This window comes from Ascidia mentula, chromosome 3 (genome assembly GCF_947561715.1).
Source record: "Ascidia mentula chromosome 3, kaAscMent1.1, whole genome shotgun sequence".
Classification (NCBI taxonomy): Eukaryota; Metazoa; Chordata; class Ascidiacea; order Phlebobranchia; family Ascidiidae; genus Ascidia; species Ascidia mentula.
The window spans coordinates 4,762,800-4,787,528 of record NC_138568.1 but is presented as its reverse complement, the minus strand read 5'-3'; the positions used below and the strand labels follow the sequence as shown (position 1 = coordinate 4,787,528).

General features: G+C 37.7%; 2 protein-coding genes across 2 annotated transcripts; one reads left to right on the top strand and one right to left on the bottom strand.

Annotated features, from left to right (window-relative positions):
* Window positions 1–4,245: 4,245 nt before the first annotated feature.
* LOC145895429 (allene oxide synthase-lipoxygenase protein-like) lies at window positions 4,246–8,439 on the bottom strand. The gene is made up of 11 exons (XM_082984236.1): window positions 8,370–8,439; window positions 8,106–8,233; window positions 7,372–7,466; window positions 6,989–7,145; window positions 6,765–6,821; window positions 6,417–6,468; window positions 6,174–6,292; window positions 5,771–5,887; window positions 5,495–5,629; window positions 4,880–4,978; window positions 4,246–4,425 (listed from the first exon to the last, which is right to left on the bottom strand). Exons 1-11 carry the CDS (start codon window positions 8,437–8,439, stop codon window positions 4,246–4,248), a joined length of 1,209 nt encoding a protein of 402 aa, XP_082840362.1.
* A 13,536-nt stretch (window positions 8,440–21,975) lies between these two features.
* Window positions 21,976–23,943, top strand: LOC145895428 (uncharacterized). Its single transcript, XM_082984235.1, has 5 exons — window positions 21,976–22,264; window positions 22,452–22,484; window positions 22,964–23,154; window positions 23,316–23,402; window positions 23,881–23,943. The coding sequence occupies exons 1-5, from the start codon at window positions 21,976–21,978 to the stop codon at window positions 23,941–23,943; spliced, it is 663 nt and encodes a 220-aa protein (XP_082840361.1).
* Window positions 23,944–24,729: the final 786 nt, after the last annotated feature.

Here is a 24,729-nt window from a genome sequence, read left to right as displayed (position 1 = left end):
AGATAACTGACAAACTATTGCACACTGGTTGACCGATTTTAAAGCATTTACCAATAAAAACAGATCGTTTACATCCTCTGTAAGTTCTTAACTGTGAAACCGTCAATTGGACAATGGAACTTCGAATCAAATTTGTAACGTATATTCATTAAATCGCCACCTGCATTGTCCCCGAATCTCATATATACACATATTAACTTTTCAAGTTTTTCTAAAGCAAAAGTTTTCAAGTTATCTGCACGCGACCTATGCTGGTATACAGTAGTTCAACTGCAGTTAATTTGATATGTGGAGCTGTATAAGTGCGATAAGCACAACCCGCCTGCAAGGTATATTCAGTGTAGGTGTTGTTTTGTGTAACAATAAGGAATTAAACATTTAATCGTCATTTCCGCAATCGCTGGATGTTCGAACCGCCGCGACCTATGACTAAACTTCAAACTCAGTGGGCGGTTTACCAACTACATGAAGGCATTTGAAGTGTACAGTAGCCAAAATATCATCATCATATTTGTGAGGTTGGCTATTAAACTTGCTGAACTACAACCACGTTTTCAGTAAAGTTTACGTTTTTTTTTTCATCTTTACGTGTGCCCCCCTCTACTTACTCTCATCGAACAAATTTACGTTAGGAACCTACGTGATTCCAGCCGACAATATTTCAAAAGAGATAAATCGACCGAATAAATTGAGAGAGCAAAATGGCTAAGTGCAGGGATAAGGTTTATGTTGAAGCAATGAACAATGCTGGGAATCATTAACATGAGATCGATGCAAACTTCAGTTATGACCAAGGAATACGTCTCATTACCTCAACCCTACACCCACCAAAGCCATCTGTAAATTGTATTCAGACCACTAACGAGTCGAAAACCTTTATAGCCAACCGAAATGGTGGGCTTGTGCAATGCATGTACGAGCCAGCCTTGTCTCAAAGGTAGTTTGTCATATATACGGCAGACAAACTTAACGACTGCCGATAATGAATCAGTGTAAACACTAAACCATATATAGCCAACGGAAATGGTGGGCTTGTGCAATCCATGTACGAGCCAGCCTTGTCTCAATGGTAGTTTGTCATATATACGGCAGACAAACTTAACGACTGCCGATAATGAAACAGTGTAAACACTAAACCATATATAGCCAACGGAAATGGTGGGCTTGTGCAATCCATGTACGAGCCAGCCTTGTCTCAATGGTAGTTTGTCATATATACGCCAGACAAATTTAACGACTGCCGATAATGTATCAGTGTAAACACTAAACCAGCGGTGCACAACCTGCAGCCGCGGACGCTATTTTTTGCGGCCGTGCACATTTATATCCAAATACATGCATTGGCGGCCGTCGTTGCTTCTGAAACTTGTTTTTGAAGCGATCTCAAAAGTTAAGCTTTTAATTAGGCCCATTTCCATTTCCGCGTTGTACACATTCGTTCCCTGTTACCCTGTAGCGAGTAGTAACTGGTGCAGCCACCGCAACTTTTGAAACACATGCGAGACAAAGCGAAACAATACGGATGGTGACGTCACAAAACATTGAAAGCATGTCTGTCAATTGTCAATTGTCATGCACGCATGTACAGTTGTCAAAAGCTAAACAGTGGACTCAATCAGTCACGTCGCTGAAACGCAAAAGGTTGCTAAAAGAAGAGAAAGGGGCGTTTAATCCCAAATGGGAGGTGGATTATTTTATGATGCAGACAGCAACACATACCATGAAGTGTTTAATCTGCAGCCAAATCGTTAAAACTGTAAAAGGGGATAATGCAAAGCAGCATTTTCAGCGGCATTTGTCACACGCCTATGCAAAGTTGGATGGAGAGTCTAGGAAGGTCTGTGTCGAAAATTTAAAAAAGCGTGTACGTCAGCAAACCGCTTGCATCTCGTCTTTCGTTCACTCCAACAATCGTCGTTGCGAAGCTTCCTACAGAGTGGCATATCATCTTGGTGTTGCAGGAAAGCCTTATTCCGATGGGGAACTTGTTAAGCGATGTATCATGGACGTTGTGAAATGCATTCATCCCGGCAAATAGATTACTCATCGATTCCTCTCTCGCGCGCTACTGTGCAACGCCGGCAATCTGATATAGCTCAGCAGTTAAATCTCTCTGAAAGCAAAAGTTAATAGAGAAGGGAGTTTACTTGCGCTCGCTGTTGACGAATCTACGGACTCTGAGCAACTGCTAGTCTTCGTTCGTTCTCTATCTACAAGTTGTGAGTTGTGTGAGGATCTTTCAATGGAAACACTGGCTACCCGCACCCGTGGTGAAGACATATTTGATGCAGTAAAAAATGCCTGCATTCGCTCCGGATTAGATTTAAAAAGTCTTCGTGGCATTTGCACGGATGGCGCACCTGCCATGACGGTTAAGCAGCAAGGATTTGTGACAAGATTGTCAGATTACGTATGTAAGGAGCATGAAAATAACGAGCTCGTTAATCTTCACTGTATTATCCACCAGGAAGCATTGTGTGCCAAATCCGTTGCTTTAAGTAACGTTCTGAAAGACGTAAATGGTATTATTTTATTCATTCGGGCAAATGCTCTTCATCACAGGCAATTTCAAGAAATTTTAAGCTCAAGTGATACGTCAGCAGAGGATGTGCTTTATCACTCCTCCGTCCGTTGGTTGTCTCAGGGAGAGACGTCTTGCCGTGTTCTGCTTTTGCGAAAAGAAACAACAGAATATTATGGCTTTAAAAACAAGTATTGCACAAGTTGCTTAGAAAGGTAACATTGCTATGATGACCTTCGGTGAAATCGGCAGAGCAAAATCTTTACTTTTTCAAGCTGTTTGTTTGGGCAATTCGATATTTGACTGTAGTTTTTATGGCGATGGCATATTTTTGTCATATATACTATGGTATTGGCGCTGGGTCAAGAGTATTAGCGGTCATAATTTCATGCTTTTCGAGGAAATCGTTATTTTTACAATTGCTAAATCGCGTTTAACTGCATATGAAAGCACGGAATTCCTCGAATTTTCGCGCTAAGGATGTGAAACTCATCAGACTTTCGATCGCGTTCCCTGTGTCGTGACGCGCGGAATGCGAGCTTGTAACCAGAGAGACTTATTTTGCCAGAATCGCGTAAGAACACGGGAAGTTACTCGGAACTGTACTGGCATACCTAACGTCAACGCAGAAACGGTCAGTTTCTCTTCACGTTAACAAGTCACATCACCAAGTTGGTTCACCATATTGTTGTAGGCGACCTGGGTTACAGAACTTTTTTAGGTTTGGTTCCCAAAAACGGTCGTGGAATATATTGCAAGCAACATAAAGGATATATTTTGTTTTTTTTTCAAGTCATAACCTTGCTACAATTTACTTTCGTGATGAAATAGTATTGCTGAAAAACCATAGGACTACTTCACCTGCACAATTATATGATGATGGTGATCGGTTTTTGTTGATAGAGCCGTTGGTAAGATGCTCCGTCTATTCAAGGAAAAAAATCATTCAATGAATTCTTTAGTAAATAGTCCAGTAAGATATGAATTGAGTTCAAACAAATTTTGTAGCATTATTGGTCAAAAAATTATGTCCTGTGGGATTTTGAAAGCTTTCCCTACTGTTGTGTTGTTTCAGCAAACTGATGACGCTGGATGTGCACATATTTTTATGTCTTTTTGTCCTATTCATTCCGCATAATTTTCGACATTCCTTTTTCCCTCCTGCATGTGAAACTATTTGCTGCAGCAATTACAAGGCACAATTTCCTTTTTCGAAACATCAGTAATCGGGAAGACATGGAAACCCCATTGACGCCGCCCAATTTTCGGTTTCACACGCTGACATGAACTGGAAAAGTGACGTCACCTTTCACAAAAGTGACGTCATTGAAAACGAGGAAAAATTAAAGGCGAAAGGGCATGCGTATCCTTTGTTCCAGGTATCTGTATCTGTAGCCTTCTGTTTATTTGGATGGGTATTAAGGATGCAGCATCAAACAGGTACAACAATATACAGCACGAAATTAACACTTTAATAAATACCATTCAACCTAGAATATAATATTTCTTGCATTCACGCTATGAACGGTTCCACACCAGCAATTTTGAACTTTCTTTTCGTTTAAAGTCAGAATACCCGAACGACCTACCAAGAGCAAACGTGGGCAAACAGAAATATTAAACTTAGAAGGACCTCCAAATGTCCATTTTTCTTCACATAATAACGATAATAATACAAATAGTTACCGTTTCCCGTTTTGCTTTCACAGTCTTTAAGTGATTTGTTAAATAGCGATGTAGATTGGGATTCTGGAAGGCAGCAAAAATGTGTACGGGTGCTCGAGACACATATTACGTTGCTCTATTTGTTCTTCGAGTGCTTGGAGCGTCTGCTTGTAATTCTTTTGCATCCCTAATACTGCTGGCTCGACGAAGAGCTTCTTTCTGTAATCACCCAGGTAGACCTAACATAATTTACAATTTAAATCTTACACAACCGTCCATCCCTAAATAAGTAGCAAAAAATGTCTGCCACAAACCACAGTGCCCACAACTGACGGCTAAATGGTAATAAATTCACGTGCCACCAACATTTTGTGCAAATCAATGAAAATTTTTTAATTACGATAAGTAAAGTGGAGCCAATAATATGAATTACACAGTTTTAATTACATTTAACAACCTTAAACAAATATCGTAAGGGGGTTGCCAACGCCTATAAGGTCACTTATTTGGACACGCTCGAAGGGAATCGAGGGGTTTTCACGGTCACATGCCAAGGATAGCACATGTCTGGACTGATGTATAGAAGCCCGCAACATGGCCGAATTATCGTTGTTTATGACAACTCCCCGCAAGCGTAACCGACCGATAAAGCAGAAAAAAATAAACTTTTACTGGTGAAAATACCGTTCATACCTCACACTGGGTAAATGATGAAAGAGTGAAAGCCAAGGCGATGGTGTTGCTTGCCATGGTGACGTCAGGTAATGAGCTCATAATTCTTGCTTGTGATGCCTTTGTTAAAACAGTTTGGTAAAAACAGGAAAGAGGATTTACTGCATACAAACTTAAATGATTTTCCACGTTTGTGTTGTATGTTTTTGTGGTAGTGGCTTATACTTCAAATAAATCTAGGTCAAATGCTTTTTTACAAGTCACATCAATTATTAAAATGGTGAGTTGTGAATTTGTCAAAAGACGCAACAGTTCCATATTGTTTCGCAAATGCTCTGCGGTCACTACCAGTGTCAAAGGTGACGCAGCCACCAGAGGCGCAAATGAACTCAAATTGATCAAAAACATTTTGATTGTAATACAATTGACAACATAAGGAAAGGTGCCCGACCCAAATACCAAGTAGAAAACCTGGTCAGAATTCTAGCCCTGGATAACCTGGATTCGAATCCCGGTGTGGTAAAAATGACCGTTTAAGCACAGATTTTTTGTGTTTAATCAATTTCTGCAGCAGTAATTTTAGTTAGGCGTGCTACATATCAAGGGTACAGCATATGTACCACTTGTAGGACATACCTCTCCCCTTTTGTGTGGTGGCTCCCTCATTGCGAGTGGAGCGTTGGGTATGAGACGATAGTTGGCGAACTGGCCGAAGTTGACGGCCGCGTGTTGGACCGAACTGGTGAAGATTATAATCACGCAAAGTTCGACCTGCAAGTTGCATCTCTTGGTGAATACTACGTAATCAAAAGAAATGTGGGCAGGGATACCACTTGAAACAATTGGAAAATACTCCATACATAAACCCAAAAATCATGTTAATTTTGCCAGAGGAGACATTCCCAAACTAACCAGTTGTTCTCTGGTAGTCACAGTTTTTGCCATTCCCTTGAGGTCGCCATCGATCCAACCAATTCCCTGAACCTCCACATCCTGCGCCCAATCCTGAAGTTCTGCATCTTTGACATCCTCCAAAAAGCATTGTAAATAATCAAATTTCCACGCGCAAAATACGTTTTTGCCCCAAACTGACATTGTGTACAATTGTAATGTATAAAGCAAGCCTTTTAGTTAAAAATACAAATATTGTTATTGGTTATACTAAATGAGGGCTATGTTTGAAATGATTAAAGACGGTTTGGACATCCACAAACAACAAACAAAATCGAAAATTGGTGTGAACTTCGAGTTATGTTAGTATTACATAATATTGGCAAAGAATAGCCAAGAATGACATTGAGGTAAAAGTTCCAACCTCGTCGCAAAGGTAGAAATAGTTGATAACGCCGGATGCGTATCGCTCCATAATGTCCCACAACGCCAAGGCGTCGTCCCGGTAATAGTATTCAGGAAGTAGGTTGCGATCAAGGGTTCCTGCAATTACCCCAAGAACAAAGAGAGTGTTCAATTTTACAGATAATGCTGAGATGTTTGCAAGAAACCTTTTATCTTCAGCAGGTTCGGAATGTGAAGATCTTCCATTCGAAAAGCTTTATACCACTTTCTTGTGGCAGACAAACCAGCTTAAACATAAGCTTAAACGTAAATATCTAACGTAAAGAAAAACAAAGCAATGTAATGTATTCATGCAACCAACGGTATTGATATACCATCCAAACTCTTACATGGCAAAAAATGTAGTAATTACCGGTGCACTGTTTCGGCGGAACTGAAATACATCTTCGCTAACGCCAGTCGTCTTTGCTGTCGGCAGGTGTGAAAAGGTAATCGCGGTCTCCGGGCACCAATTGGACAGCAATGGGCACGAATTTGTTGTCGTCGCGAACATAAAAAAGCGCCATATGGCGTTGGCACATTAAAGATTTTTCCTAATAGTTGGATTAACGTTGCGTTGGGTTCCATCCACCACATCACTGTAGTCGCTTATGTAGATTTTGCCAGCCTACAAATGTACGGCAACATTGAAACTACTCGTGATATATTAACGTACTACCATGCTAACATATGCAAGTGGAAATTTTACTTCAAGCAAAATATAATTCTGTTAACAAATAATTGACAATTAAGGCTTAGCATCGCATTCCTATGGACAACTTCTGCTATACCCACCTCCATTTCACACTGCAGGGTCTTTCCATTGCTCAGAAAAGCATAAACGTCTTCGTCCGTAACTTTAAAATGGCACGGAATCTCATTGCAACGCTCAAAGTGGACAGGACTGATTCGAGTCATGCACTGGCGTCCCATTCCTTCGTCAGTATCCCACCTGCAAAGTAATGCAAAGGTCGTTCAGCTTGGAGCAATATATACACACGTATCAGTGATTTCAAATATCGCAAAAGAATTTATAAAATATTTAGTACCTCTTGAATAATTTTTGCGTTGTCGCCAATGAAAAGAAACGAGGAACATACGATTTGTTGTTTTTAGTTTTTAATTTCAGTGAACTATCTCTCCAGTCGCGTATTTCAAAATTGTATGTTGTACTTTACCAATGCGTCGATTCATCAACTTTAGGAATTACGCCAAGACGTTCCACTCTATTCAGTTCCTGTTGCACTTTCAAAGCAAACGTGACTTGAACGGACTACAGCAGGAATGCATTCATCAACTCTTAAGGTGTGAAAATCCTGGAACGCAACCAAGCCATCAAATTTGTCTTTGAATTTAAGCAACATGTTATTATATTATGTGACAACACTGTTAATTCTTTTGAATAAACCTGAAACCTCACCTCACCTCTGCGCAAACCAATAACAGGGACAAAGTTTTGCACCACAACTACAAACGGTGAAGTGAATTTCCCACCAGTATGTTCATAACTAATAAGCAGCATTCCCCACAAGTTGGCATAACATGCCGAGTACAAGAGAACAATTTGTCAGGTGTTTTTCCTGTTAGTAATTTACATTGTGGAAGAGTGGAAATGTGTTTCAAGCAAACTAAATCAACTTGTGCTCCAGTATCATATTTCCCGAGTAAACAATGGTTTTGTAATTTTAACATTTACTAGCCAGTCATCTTTAGGAACAGCGTCACTTACTGAATTAACATGAAAATCCTCACGTGCGGCTAAAATCCCTCAAACCTGTCGCTGTGGTGTTTCTTGACAGCACCAAGCAAAGTGGTTTTTGCCACCACATCGAAAGCACAAAGTTCCCGAAGCCGGACACTGCCTTGCCACGTGACGTAGAGCACAGTATGAACACGAGACTCTGGAACTTGCCTCTCGATTGATTGAGGCGTGCGCCGCTCCGATTAACGCACACTCCGGCGCACCACGTACAGCCCAGCCTCGACACGTGGTTGCATGTGGAAACTCCACGTTGCCACCATTTGGGTTGGAACACAAATCTGTACAGATTTAGTTTAAGTTTTTTCTAATTACTTACGAATCTTGCAAAGTTTCATACTCACAACTTGCGGAAAGCTTTCTTTAATTTCACTACTTCTTAGTCATTGGCCAAAAGTGGTGTTTTCAGCTTCATACCGTGCTTATCCTCGAAATTCAACGTGCTAAATACGTCTTGACCCTGTTCTTCCAGTACGTGCAAAAACATTGCTATTTTGATTTTGTCAGATTTACTTTCTTATTGCCGCCACATATGAACGAAACCCCAAAACAAACTTCCTCCAATTTTCGGCCACATTGCCATCCCACACCATCTAATTCGGCAAAAACAACGATTTCTCCATAATTAGTCGTTTACTTCTGACGTCATGTTATGTACGCAGCAACTCCCAGACATAGGTTAGTTTTATTTGAAGGTCGATCGGCACTCGTAAGTGCCCTGACCAGGGCGACATCTTGCGGACCATAAAATAAACAACATACACAACAGTAATCTTTTAACGCACTAGAGGGTTGGTCAGGTCAGAAATATCAACTGCTTTCTTTACATTCCTTATAGCAAAAAGTGTATGGCCTATTATCTCATCAGTTTTACCACGGAATTAAAACATATTTTTCGGTCAGCTCCGTCACCAAATCGATCAGTGCGCTATGGTCCAGCCGTTGAGAAACACTGCTTAAAGCAGGAATCTCAAATTCGCGGCCCGCTTTACTAAAATTATTGTTAATTTACAAGACTTTCGCAAAACACCTCAGCCTATTTTACGGCACGCCATTTCAACTGCGATTTATTCCTATTGGGCATTATTCTGGTGAAATTTTATAATTGTGACAAAGCATAGTTCTTACAGTGGAGGCCATCGAGTTATTTTGTAAGCTTTAATAATATTTACGGAATAAAAGACCTGCCACGTATGTTCGACAGACAATACAACGCACACTGCCCACTAAAAAAAAGTACACCTGTACAAGCGCAACACTACAACCAGGAACCAGAAATTGCACCAGACTGTGACACCGCGCTTTGTGACTTTTTATTGGCAGCCATTCTAGGCTGATCGGAAAACACCCTAAATCCACAGAGCCAGCCAATTTCACATAACAACGCGATTCACGGGAACATCACTGTAACCTAGAGACAGAAATGGCCCAGACTGTGTAATTTAGACTTGGGAATTATCCACGAAAAACGCAATAAATTTAGAAGAGATCCAACATACACCCACTGTAATCAGTAGTAGGAATTGGCCCCGGAGTTTGGAATGCTTGATTCAACTGATGAATATAAAAGGTAGGTCAGTATTCCCTACTAATCACCTTCGTCGTCGGCGTTGCTGTGGGATGCAGAATGTTTGTTCGGGAATAACTACGGACAACAGAGTATATTATTTGGTGTTTTAATGGGAAACACTGGTTTACGGATGTAAAGCAATTGTGCTAAAAAATGACAATGAAGTTTTCTTTTTGTGTTTCAGTTTTAGAACAGTTTTAGGGGCATTTCATTCCATATTCCATATATCCATATATCCATATATCCATATACTATAGTGTCCCTTATTCTTGCAAAAATAAACTCCATTTAAAGAGCTGGAAATAGTTGTGCACATGGGCGTTGGCCGAAAAGTACTATAAAGAGGAAATCTAGGTCCCTGCTAGTTTAAAAGCTAGTCCATTGCTACATTTGCCAGCAGTGCGCACATGCAACTGCCTATATCTATTCAGTGATTATTATGGATCTTTTGCACATTGAAACTTCATTTAACTCATTTACTCTTTATGTTGTTAGTGGATTGCCCAATACTTGGAAACACATGCAGCCATGGAACCGTTCGGTGTATCGCTCTTTTAATGCCTACCGCGCTCTCAACCGGTGTACAAGCTGTTCTTCGTACGGTGATTGTGATAAACACCGATGCAAGAAACATGCTTATACCAAAATCATCCATTACTACTATCGGGACGATGCAATGGCTTACTGGACAGCAAGAAAAAAGTTGGTTAGAGGCATAATTGATCACTACTACAAATCTGACGAAGTATATTGTTGAATGCTCGCACATAAGACAAATTTTTTAAAGGAAGTGGTCAAAGATTTCGAGCTGCAAGGTAGGGCGCTAGATGTCGCTAAAGAGGGTCTTGGTTAGCAAGATGGAAACTCCCATGGAATGCCAGAGACTATGACGAGTGTTGAACAATCGGTAATGCACGACCTTCACAAACAGATGGTAAACATAACTTAGTGACGCCTTTTCCAGGTTGAGCTATGTGTGATCTTGATATTTACGAGCTCGGTACGACACGCTGCGGTAAACTTCGGCCAATTCGAAAACTATAAATATGTCCCAAACTCGCCTTTGGCTATGCGGCTCCCACCTCACAAGAGAGGAGAGGTAAGATTGACTTAAAAATGGAGCGTTGACCTTTTAAATTTGAAGTTAATCAGGGGCGTAGAGATGGCTAAACGGCTAAACGCGTTTAATACGGAATGGCAAGAACGTCAATAATTTACATCGCGCAGGCAAACCAGCAACGAGTCTTGGTAAGTTTACCGGACCCTTACATGAGTGTGACTGTTATCCCGATCGTATTTACATTGTCTGATTACTCTCCAAATAAGGTGAATGCTTCTTACATCCATTTCGTGCCGCACGATTTTACCGCACATTTCTGCACACGCTTTGTTGCAATATTTGCATCTTTGGCCTCGGGAATATATCTATCTATAAATGTAGTCTTTATATATACGTATACTACATATCAACAATTGTAACTGGCCTGTTTGTTTTCGCATCAAATCGCATTTAATACAACCGATTGCTTATACAGTATTGGATTTACAACATGTAAGAAACTTGTGTTTGGGGCATTGTAGGTAAATCTGGGTGATCACACGAGGAACCTGTTCACCGAGAAAGACATCAAAGATATTCAATCAGCCTACAAAATAGATCTGGATGAAATCGAATCGAAAATCAAAGCCAGCAACGTCAAGTTTGAACACCCTTATATACATCTTGAACCTTCGGTTGCCCCCAAGAGCATGGGCATTTGAATTAATGGATTTCGGGCTGCTCCCTGTAATTTTTAGTTGTAGAAATGTAACTTTAGTGCTTTGGTAAAATGTTGAAAAGAACATCCTCAGAGCTTTAAAGGCATATCACGAAAGTTAATCCGTTCAAAACGAATAGCATGCGTTACACATAACATTTTCTCCCAAATAAGCAGTGATTTCTGCATTTATTTGAACTGGTGTCATTTATCTCTAAGTTAAGAATGGACAAAATAACTGCTTTTCTGTAACTGTACGTGGAAGAGATTAAATTGAAGCGGTCTACATGTTTGAATATACTAAAATTAGCTTTAAAATCAATCTCACTCAAGCCTGTCAACTTTTGCAAAAACAAATGGCTTAAGTTTGTTTTCTTTCCCTATGCTTTGTGAGAAGTATATGAGTCACAAGTCGGAAAAGGTACATAAACACTTGACACCACAACCATCTTTCGATGGAAAATTTGTGACGTATACCTTAAAGCCAAAGAAACATAACAGCGTGAAATTCAGGTATAGATTTGCACGAAGAAATAAACAGGAAACTGTGTGATCATAATGTATGCGTTTCGTTACGATCTGGCGTATGCGTTTCGCTTTATCAGTTGCGTACCACCTTTCCTATTGTTTGCTTCAACCTGAGCCGTTGTTGTTGATCCAAGTTCATTTCAGCGCAAAAGCGATACCAATGTTTGAACCACTGACCGAGATGAAGTATTCAACAGAAACCGTTGCGATGGCTCATACGTGTGGGCAAACAGTGGATGTTGCGTTAGAGTTCCACGTAATCAAAGTAAATATTGTCACAGATTAACTGCATTGTAATATTATGATTTATATCGGAGGTGTCTTTACAAAAAAATTGTCCTTCTGCTACTGAAGTCTTGTGTTTTTTAGCAGCAAGTTGAAAGCAAGTGCCTAAAGTCGCGCAAGTTAACTTACAGTTTTTCTCCGACGCTGGTCAAAACCAGTTCACGTCTATAGACGTTAAAAGCGTTTCTCATGTGTGACGTGTATCAAATATCACTTTAGTTTAATATTAATCCCGAGCAAACGGATTAGTCTAAGGTATGCTAACAAAGAGCTGCTATCTTGGTGGCTAGTTTGGTCAATCCCAATTGTTGTGCAATTTGTTAATAGGAACATTGCCGCTGTCGATTTGCTTTGAGTTAAACACGCAGATAAAGAGTACTAAAGAGGTGACAAACAACGTGCTGTGTTGCTAAGCTCTTGGTTTAATTTGTTTATTTCTCACCGTTCAGCAAACAACAAAATGTTGTGCAGTATTTATGGCAAGAAAAGCAATTGTGTCTTTTTACCCACTATTCGTTTTTTTGAAGCTGCATTGCAATGTAACAAACTTTATTGCTGTTTTCGATATGCATTCGAGTTTTATTATATCCATCGTTCTAGCTGCCGATTCGTAGCGGGACTGATGTTAGGTTTGTAATCGGATTTGATGATTATGTACCACGCAGTTTACGTATGACCCTGCTGTGCGCACTAAAAAATAGGTTTTACTTTTGTGTTTCAGCGAAAAACAAAGTGTAAACAGCATGATATGCAGTTGTCATGAAAGTTTGTTATGGAATTAATCCAGAATTTTGGTATTAGGACGACTTTTTGGAATATCAAGAGCTTCATTCATTTATTAATTGTCTTAACTTTAAAACAACGCTACTCTCTGTCAAGCCTGCAACACACAGTGAATTCTCCACCACAGAGACAGGAAAATATTTTATGCGTAAAAGTTGCTTCTTTAAAGGCAAGATTTGTAAAAGATTTTCGTAACTACGGTTATATATGCAATATACTTTTCATTTGTTGAATAAATTTGTAAATAACTCTCTTACCAACATTTATGTTAAGAACAACAAGCAACTTAGAACAAAATATTTCAAGTTTTCACACGTAGCAATGAAACAGAATGAAAACAGAGGCCAAACGCTGGCCAGAAGGTTTTCATTGGCCAACAAATGCTTTACTGTTTTGGGAATTCTGTTGTCCGTGGCCAGCTTCCTAGTTCCAGCAACAGAAGGCCAAGGCCACAAAAAGAAACCTCTCAGTATGTTCTACATGGTGTTTGGTATATTTCAAGAAAGTGCCGCCAAACACGATCCATGTAAGTATTGGTCATTTACAGCATCCTATATAAATGTATACACATAAAAGGAACACTCTCTATAAATCGCCATGTTTAAATATATTGCAAAATTTGATTAAAACAAGAGCTCCAGTGCTTCAAATAAGTAAAAAAAAACTTTTTCTATCTAACCAAGTTTCGTTACCAGACATTAAGTCAGTTTGAATTCAGGAAAAACCCATGACATCGGAAAAAAGGAATGTTTCTATTTCAGATATATCCTACAAAAACCAACTTCTCATTACCATTTTTGGTGTTGTTTATCTGGGATTAAACATTTTGTCAATAATTGCACAAGGATGTGGTTGGCCAAGTTTTGCTGCTTTCGTTAAGTTCCTTGCAGGTAAGCTTAAGAAATAAATGTTAAGGCAGACATATTTTCTTGAATGAAAAACAACTCAAAAAATTTGGTTTTCAACAGTCAATATTATTTACAGGACTTGTAATGGCGAGTACAGCATTTTTCTATGCATTACTGGCGGAAAATTCCCACACAGATATTAACCTTCCTTTGGCTGTTAACTTTGGTTCCGGACTTTGTATGTTAGTTGGAGCTATATGCATGTGGGCATCGGTAATATATACAATTTGTTTGTTCTGTAATTTTAAGCAAACTTATTTTACCAAATAATGTTGACTGATATATCCACACAATTTTACCACAGAGTTATGATGATACTCAAGAACAAAATATTAAAGACGTTTTTGTTTCCTATCTCAAGACGTACGACCCCTATGGCGACTTGTTCACAGCGTGTTTGATGATAGTAATCGTAATTTTTTTGATCATTACTTGCTCTATAGATGGTTGGAATGTAATAGAAACTAAAGTGTGGTCTATAGGTGAGTAGTTACACAGGTCTTTAATGCCAAAACTGATGATCTTTATCCTTTTTGCCAGGTCATCAGGAAGACACTACTAAGGTTTTTTCATCGTTGATTTTGTTTTCTTTTGGGCTCCTGATCTTAGATATTCCGTTATCTGTCATTCAACAAGAAACATTTGTGGATACCTGTGTGTGCTGTGAAGATTTCAAGGAAAAGCTAAATAATCATAGCGAGTCAATTTGCCGGGTGTTTAAAATATTCCTTTTTCTGTCCGGTAAGTCAATCGCTTTTTAATTGGTTAGAAGATCCACATATTCACTGAAAATAATTCCATGAACTAACAACACCACATTCACACCCACGTTACAATCAGTAGTCGATCCTATGCATCCCTACTAGGTTCCTGTCATATCTTTGCTATGTTGGCTTTTACCTCTGACATGTACAAAGGAGTTGATGACGATATTCTTGAACCTGGCGTGGCATTTTCGTTTGGATGGGTCACCGCCCTGTTATATATCTTTGCATTTTGTGTGCAATTTGTGTTGGTCTTAAAAGAACAGTTTTCGGACGAAGAAACGGTTGATCTCGCCCGATATGTAGCTTATACGGCAGAATTTGTCTTTTTAATTGGCGCCGTTTTTGTTTACATTCAACGTAGTGATGAACCAGTGAGCATGCTTTACACTGTGTTTGGCTGGAGGCCTTGCGAAGGCACTCATTCGCAATGTAAGTAAACTTCCTTTTATTGTTTTTGGCTGCAATTTCTATCTCGCCCGACCAGTCAAGTCAATATTTTTAAATACAATTTGCTATTTATAACTTCTGGATTTAACTTCAATTTAAAATTTACTGCCGCGTTTTGTACAGTACTGCAAACGACAGCATTCTTTCAATTTTGTAGATATTCAACAAGCGGCGAAATTGTTCCTGAGACGTACCTTGCTGTCATATATGGGTATTCGAGTTACATTTATTTTTGTACAATACTTTGTAAGCCGGGTAAGGTTGACTAATCATTAAATTTGATGCTGCAATATTTAGAGTTGACTCTTTTCAGAATTGCAGGCCTCAAAATGTGATGTTCTTCTCATTTGTAAAGTTTATTGCGGGTGGGTTGTCAATATATTTTTTTTAAGGCATGTCTGAATATGATACACTGTGTGCAAGTTTATGCTGACTCTTATTTATAAACAATTAAATCCACTAGGTTTTCAGGCTTTGTAGCCAAGCAGCTTAGCTGGATCAGCCACTTTTGCTGACAATGCCTTGGCGGCGAAGCCTGTAAACCTAATGATCTGGATACGATATCTGTGATCGCCAAGTGAGGACATGCGCAGTGGTGCGATCCTGCTAATCATGCCGGTGCATGAAACATTACTGCAACAAAATCCACTGTAAACAATTATATTTTTTCAGGAGCCCTTCTTTTGGTTTTAATGTTAATTTTCTGGGGCCGTTACAATTTAGAGAAAACTGACATGACAATGGTGTTGATGTGTCTGTTAGCAGTTTCTGTAATGTCCATAGTTGGGTCGGTTTTCGAACTAAAGGTGGAATATGACTCTGAGAGCAATTGTTGTGGTGACAAACTGATCAGAAACATTCTGGTAAATACTAAGGACGACGTAGGCCTATATATATATATCGATATTTCTAAACGTAGCAGAATTTCCTATTTGAAAGGTAGTCATAAAATTTTATTCCCTGCAAAATTTTCAAGAGAATTAACATAAATGATTAAGATGTTTATCTTGTTTGTTTGTGCAGAAGATTGCTTCCAAAATGCCACAGTGGGTAAAAGCATGTCTTTTTTTTCCTCTTGTTATTGTTACATTCATCGTGGCAATTGTACCCTTCTTGTTCGAGGTAGGATTGTACATTCATTTACGGTTAAGTCATTTTTTCAATCGTTCTAAAACCCTAACACAATTTCAGTGTGTTTTTGCTGCGTTGTTTTACTGTTTGAAAGGGTGCTGTTCCTGCTTGCTTAAAAAACTAATGGAAAAACTGAAGGTTTGTGCTTGCATTGAGTTTTGAGTTGAAGTGATACAAAAACACACACATCAATGACAGTTTTGTCAAGGATTTATGGATTTGTTTGAAAATCTGTATGTCCTCAGACGACAAAAAAAATCTTCACCAAGAAGGTAAAAGTTTAGGTGTGAAGTGTTCTGAATATCTCAGCTGCTGGGGGTACCCATGCGATAGACTGATTGGAATTGGAGGACTTTACTTGTTGGGATCTGTTTTTGCGGTTAGTTCCATGTTTATCCCCGGATGGAAAATCGATAGGCCAGTTCGTTTGTTGATTGGTAAATACAATCAATTAAAAATTGACGATACTGCTTTATTGAAAGGTGCATTTTTTTCTCAGATGAAACGTGTCATTCGTTGCAAGGATATAAAATTTTGTCGTTGGGGGTCTTCATTATCTGCATTTCCTGTATCATACTGAACTTCTTCTGTTTTTGTTGTTGCTGTGAAAAATTCGTATTAAAACCATTTTTTCTCCTAATAGGTAAGAGATTGTAACATAACCGTCATTTTAACAGAAAACTAATGTCAATAACACATTACTGACGTGTATACAATTAAGTAAGTATTAAGAAGACCCTAGAAAACTGACATCATGGCAACCTTAAGTAAAATAAACCTTGTGTTGTAGACGGGTGTGTAGAAGTACCTATCTTGCCAAATATAATTATATTCTGCTACTATACGTTATATCTCTGTGCATGATTGCGCAAGATAGCTGTTTAGTGTACTATATGTGAATTTCATCAGTTGTTATGACTTTGAAACCATATCATTTTGTGACCTCAACCAGGGCTTGACAAAAAACGAGAAAGCATTGATTTGTTTTTAAAAAGTGGTGACAAAATGTTCATACCGCCCTGACATATAGGCAACTTCTTGTTTTTTTATTTGAAAATGTCAAAATGTGCGTTGACTGTTTAGGAATCCTTTACCCGTCTGCAACTGCCGCATTGATGTGGGACATACTAACCGGGGTGGACTCCAATACTTGGTCATTCGATACTCCTGTGGTTCTGTCATTAGTGGCTTCAACTGCATACTTGATTGGAAATGGCATCATTTCTCTGTATATATTAAACCTTTTGCCAAACTTTTTGGTGCATTTTTTCGCGCATGAACAAAACGAAGAACGAGAACCATTGTTTTTAAACGAGGCAAATCATCACACAAATAATAATAATAACATATGAATATATAAGCGCGATAACCTGCTGACATGAATGATTTTGCACTTGTCTTATTTGGTTTTCAAACGTTTGTACACTATTTTTTTTCTAGATTGCCTGAATTTTGTTGTGAACTTCGGATCTTTATACAAGAATAATTAAATGCAACGCCCACTTAAATACGGTCGTAATCCCACTATTTGTCTCAATGGAAAATATCCTTCAAAACCAACACAACGAAAATACCAAATTTGACGCTTGTAACAATTAACCAGCGTATCTCTGTTAATTAAACCGTTGTTATTGCGGGAATCCGCGCCATACCGTTTAAGAGCAAAAGCGCAACCATAACAGTGACTTTGACTAGGCATTGTGCTTCCACATTTGCTATGTAAGTTTCCAAGTAACTGAATCACTGGCATTTTATGCTTTAAACAAGCTATTTCACAATGTAAACTCATCAATGACATTGCCACATGCTACTATTATGCAATCAAATCAATAAAAGCTGTCCTAATTGTTCTTTGACTTGTGTATAAGTGACACAAATGTGTATATGTGATGTTGTATCTTTGAAGCGTATAATAAAGACTAGTTTTAATTGTAGTTTTAACTCTGTTGGCGATATCTGCTGCCTGTACGTAAGCCTTTTACGAACCATGGGTTCATGTTCTATTCTATTGATAAATTATCATTTAGGACAACAAAAATATTTCTTGGGTAACCTGTAACACCTTTAGACTAATTTTAAAAGTATGTTCGGTTTGAGGTGCTGTGTCATTTAGAAGTGATATTCAGGCAACTAGAGGCATTTGTAGGTTTGTTGGTAACTATCAAACTAACACGTGAAGTGTTGTCGGTACATAAAATGCCTACAATGTTTAAAGGAGAATGCAGGGAATGTGTCTAGTCAGGGAAAGAAATTCCTAATTATTGGTGCGAATTCGGTCGTTTACTAAGGCATTTAGGTAGACCCTGACTTCCAACACCAATTTCTTCGTATTCCTTTATCGCGTAAACGCAGCAATTTTCACTTTCGTCGTCTTTATCATAGCCCTATGTATTGCGAGTCTATCTACAAATAAGCAGACTTAACGCCGGGTAAATAAATAGATTCCTCCAACGTACATTATCAGGAGATGTGCGGGGCGTATGAACCTCGAAGTATTTCAGGTTACTTCAAAAAACAAACCTCGCACTGTAACAAATTTATATCCTTGACATTCTACAAGTTTTTCACCGACAGAGATCACCACAAGTTCACGTCTAAATAGTGTTTTCAAGTCCGATGTTTATTAAATATCATTTTACTCCCGATCCAAACCCGGGCAAACGGATTAATCGAGCGGTGTCGAATGCCAAAGAGTCGGTAACTTAGTGGCTTGTTTGATCATTCCTAGTTCGAGCGTCGACCTACCCTGGGTCATTCTCAACGAACGCAATTAATTCCGAAGTACGATATTGTACAATGCGAAGAGCAAAATAACTTGTCTCTATTATATTGTCGCGATTTTCTGCATAGTGGCCTCCATTCCTGTCACTTTAGAAAAGTAAAAAATAAACTCAGTTACCAAAATCAACCCTTGGATGTGAAACTAACGTTAAATGGTCATACCAGGTTTGGTTTTAATAAACACGACAAACATTACTGTACAACGTAAGTTTATTCTGTCCATTTAAAAAGGGCATTAATTTATTAACTTTTATCCCCAACAAGTTTTATTAGACAGATGGATCAGTGTTAAGGAAAATATTTATTTGTTTTACATTTAGACTAACCCCATAAAGAATAAATTGTTGTTACCCTGTTTGGTGTATAACATAAAACATTATCTTCACACAAAAAACGAGGTACCGGTAGTGCATTTTTGTCTTCTTTTACGTGTGCTTTAAGTTGTCAAAAAGAAATTTCAGTGCGTGCATCGAAAGGCTGCGTAAATAGTAAGATTAGTCTCTGAACGGCCCCAGCCAATTATAGACAACATGTCAACAGTCGTTGCAATGCATCGAGAATTTAAAAGTTGGTCCACATTGCCACCTTTGTTCACGAATGTGTTTTGTCGTTGGTTTATACGACTTCGTTCCCAATAAACTGCACTGTTAATTCCAACAAAGCTTATGTTAACAAAGAATAAACGGGTTGTTGTGCGCCGTTCACCGTCGCTTTATCGAAGCTTGCAGCAAACAATCGTGCAGGTCGTAAATCAAAGTGGTGTTAGGGTCCTGCTAAGCATTCAGTTTTGTGTAGTTGTAAACGCCAAGCACATATGATAAAGGCAGGCGTTGATTTGCATTCAAGTTTTATCGCATTCATTCCCTGTTGCTTGCTGTAGCATTTAAACGACAGAATATTGCTATGGCGTTAAAAATGGAAGTAAAGGATGCTGCAAGTGTGCTGAAATTGTTGCTTTTTAATTTACAGGAGTAATTCTCAATTTGTGAAAGATAAAATAAGTTTAGCTCCATCACACAACACCCGTTCCGTGTTGATTGTAGCAATTACTCACCGCTCAGCAAACTATTTTCTCACCGCTCAGCAAACAACACAATGTTGTGCAGTATTTATGGAAAGAAAAGCAATTGTGTTTTTTACCCACTATTCGTTTTTTTGAAGCTGCATTGCAAAGTAACAAACTTTATTGCTGTTGTTGATTTGCATTCAAGTTTTATTATACCCATCTGGCCTAGCTGCCGATTCGTGGCGGGACTGATGTTAGGTTTGTAATCGGATTTGGTGATTATGTACCACGCAGTTTACCTATGACCATGCTGTGCGCACTAAAAAATAGGTTTTACTTTTGTGTTTAAGCGAAAAACAAAGTGTAAACAGCATGATATGCAGGTGTCATGAAAGTTTATTACAGAAAAATCCAGGATTTAGGTATTGGTTGAAAGTTGCCTCTTCAAAGGCAAAATTTGTAAAAAATTATCGTAACTACGGTTATATATGCAATATACTGTTTATTTGTTGATTAAATTTATGAATAACTCGCTTACCAACATTTATGTTAAGAACAACAAGCAACTTTAAACAAAATATTTCAAGTTTTCACACGTAGCAATGGTACAGAATGAAAACAGAGGCCAAACGCTGGCCAGAAGGTTTTCATTGGCCAACAAATGCTTTACTGTTTTGGGAATTCTGTTGTCCGTTGCCAGCTTCCTAGTTTCAGCAACGGAAGGTCAAGGCCATAAAAAGAAACCTCTCAGCATGTTCTACATGGTGTTTGGTATATTTCAAGAAAGTGCCGCCAAACACGATCCATGTAAGTATTGGTCATTTGCAGTATCCTATAAATCTTTACACATGAATCGAATTAAAACAAGAGCTCCAGTGCTTCAAATAGGTAAAAACAACTTTTGCTATCTAACCATAAAGTTTCATTACCAGACATTAAGTCCGTTTTATTTCAGGAAAAAACCTATAACATCGGAAAAAAGTAATGTTTCTATTTCAGATATATCCTACAAAAACCAAGTTCTCATTACCATTTTTGGTGTTGTTTATCTGGGATTAAACATTTGCTCAATAATTGCACAAGGATGTGGTTGGCAAGGTTTTGCTGCCTCTGTCAAGTTACTTGCAGGTAAGTTAAAGGAATAAATGTTAAGGCAGACACATTTTCTTGAATGAAAAACAACAAAATTTGATTTTTCAACAGTCAATATTATTTACAGGACTTGTGATGGCGAGTACAGCATTTTTGTATGCATTACTGGCGGAAAATTCCCACACAGATATTAACGCTCCTTTGGCTGTTAACTTTTATTCCGGACTTTGTATGTTAGTTGGAGCTATATGCATGTGGGCATCGGTAATATATACAATTTGTTTGTTCTGTAATTTAACGCAAATGTTTTTTAACAAATAATGTTGACTAATATATCCACACAATTTTATCACAGAGTTATGATGATACTCAAGAACAAAATAATAGAGACGTTTTTGTTTCCTATCTCAAGACGCACGACCCCTATGGCGATTTGTTCACAGCATGTTTGATGATATTAATCGTAATTTTTTCGATCATTACTTGCTCTATAGATGGTTGGAATGTAATAGAAACTAAAGTGTGGTCTGTAGGTGAGTACACACGTCTTTAATGCAAAAACTGACGATCTTTATCCTTTTTGCCAGCTCAACAGAAAGACACTACTAAGGTTTTTTCATCGTTGATTTTGGTTTCTTTTGGGCTCCTGATCATAGCTATTCCGTTTTCTCTCATCCCACAAAATACATTTATGGACTGTTGTTGCTGTAAACAAACAAAAGAAAAGCTACAAAATCATACCAAGTCGATTTGCCGGGTGTTTAAAATATTCCTTTTTCTGTCCGGTGAGTCAATCGCTTTTTTAATTGGTTAGAAGATCCACATATTTACATTCTCATTTATTCCCCTAAAATAATTCCATGAACTAACAACACCACATTCACACCCACGTTGCAATCAGTAGTCAATACTATGCATCTCTTCTAGGTTCCTGTCATATTTTTGCTATGTTGGCTTTTACCTCTGACATGTACAAAGGAGTTGATGACGATATTCTTGAACCTGGCGTGGCATTTTCGTTTGGATGGGTCACGGCCCTGTTGTATATCTTTGCATTTTGTGTGCAATTTGTGTTAGTGTTAAAAGAACAGTTTTCGGACGAAGAAACGGTTGATCTCGCCCGATATGTAGCTTATACGGCAGAATTTGTCTTTTTAATTGGCGCATTTTTTGTTTACATTCAACGTAGTGATGAACCAGTGAGCATGCTTTACACTGTGTTTGGCTGGAGGCCTTGTGAAGGCACTCATTCGCAATGTAAGTAAACTTCGTTTTACTATTTTTTGCTGCAATTTCTATCTCGCCTAAAAAAAACATAGTTAATGTCAATTTAATATTTTTAAATACAATTTGCTATTTATAACTTCCGGATTTAACTTCAATTAAAAATTTGCTGCCGCTTTTTTACAGTACTGCAAACGACAGCATTCTTTTAATTTTGTAGATATCCAACAAGCGGCGAAATTGTTCCTGAGACGTACCTTGCTGTCATATATGGGTGTACGAATTGCATTTATTTTTTTACAATACTTTGTAAGCCAGGTAAGGTTCACTAATCATTAATTTTGATGCTATAATTTTTAAAAGTAGACTCTTTTCAGAAGTGCAGACATACAATTGTGATGGCTTTCTTATTTGTAAAGTTTATTGCGGGTGGGTTATCATTTATTTTTGAAGGCATGTCTAAATATAATACACTGTGTGCATATTTATGCTGACTCTTATTTATAAACAAAAAATCCACTAGGCTTTCAGGCTTTGCAGCCAAGCAGCCTAGCTGGATCAGTCATTTTTTTCTGGCAATGCCTTTGCGGCGAAGCCTGTAAACCTAATGATCTGGATACGATAGACTGATCGCCAAGTAAGGACCTGCTCAGTGAGGCGATCCTGCCAATCATGCCGTTGCATAAAACATTACTGCAACAAAATCCACTGTAAACAATTGCATTTTTTCAGGAGGGTTTCTTTTGGTTTTCATGCTTATTTTCTGGCGCCGTTACAATTTAGAGAATACTGACATGACAATGGTGTTGATATGTCTGTTAGCAGTTTCTGTAATGTCCATAGTTGGGTCGGTTTTCGAACTAAAGGTGGAATATGACTCTGAGAGCAATTGTTGTTGTGACAAATTGTTCACAAACATTCTGGTAAATGCTAAGGACGACGTAGGCCTATATATATGTATATATCGATCTTTCTAAACGTAGCAGAATTTTGCATTTAAACGTAGTCATAAAATTTTATTCCCTGTAAAATTATCAAGAGAATTAACATAAATGACTAAAATGTTTATTGCTTGTTTGTTCAGAAGATTGCTTCGAAAATGCCCCCTATTGCTCTTTTTCCTCTTGGGTTTGTTGCATTAATCGTGGCAATCGTACCCCTGTTCTTGGAGGTAGGATTGTTCATTCATTTACAGGAAATTCATTTTCCCAAACTGGTGGGTGTATTATTATTATTATTATTATTATTATTATTATTATTATTATTATTATTATTATTATTATTATTATTATTATTATTATTATTATTATTATTATTATTATTATTATTATTATTATTATTATTATTATTATTATTATTATTATTATTATTATTATTATTATTATTATTATTATTATTATTATTATTATTATTATTATTATTATTATTATTATTATTATTATTATTATTATTATTATTATTATTATTATTATTATTATTATTATTATTATTATTATTATTATTATTATTATTATTATTATTATTATTATTATTATTATTATTATTATTATTATTATTATTATTATTATTATTATTATTATTATTATTATTATTATTATTATTATTATTATTATTATTATTATTGTTATTATATATTAACTTTTTTGCAGGAGCAAGACAATGAGAATTGTTGCGTTTCCAAGTTAGAGGTTTGTGCTTGCATTGAGTTTTGAGTTGAAATGATACATAAACACACACATCAATGACAATTTTGTGAAGGGTTTATGGAATTGTTTGAAAAACTGCATGTCCTCAGACGACGATAAAAATCTTCACCAAGAAGGTAAAAGTTTAGGTGTGAAGTGTTCTGAATATCTCAGCTGCTGGGGGTATCCATGCGATGGACTGTTCGGAATTGCGGGACTTTACTTGTTTGGATCTGTTGTTGCGGTTAGTTCCATGTTTGTCCCCGGTTGGAAAATCGATAGGCCAGTTCGTTTGTTGATTGGTAAATGCAATCAAAAATATACGACACTACTTTATTGAAAGGTGTATATTTTTCTCAGATGAAACGTGTCATTCATTGCAAGGATATAAAATTTTGTCGTGGGTGGTCTTCATCATCTGCATTGTCTGTGTCATACTGAGCTTCTTCTTTTTTTGCGATTTCTGTGAAAAATTGGTATTAAAACCATTTTTTGTCCTGATAGGTAAGAGATTGTGACATAACCGTCATTTGCCCTGATATAGGCAAATTCATACTTTTTTATTTAAAAATGTCAAAATGTGCGTTGAATGTTTAGGAATTCTCTACCCGTCTGCAACTGCCGCATTGATGTGGGATATACTAACCGGGGTGGACTCCAATACTTGGTCAATCGATACTCCAGTGTTTTTTTCAATAGGAGCTTCAGTTGTATACTTGATTGGAAATGGCATCATTTCGCTGTATATATTAAACCTTTTGCCAAACTTTTGCCAAACGCGTAAACAAAACCAAGAGCCCCAAGAGGAACCAA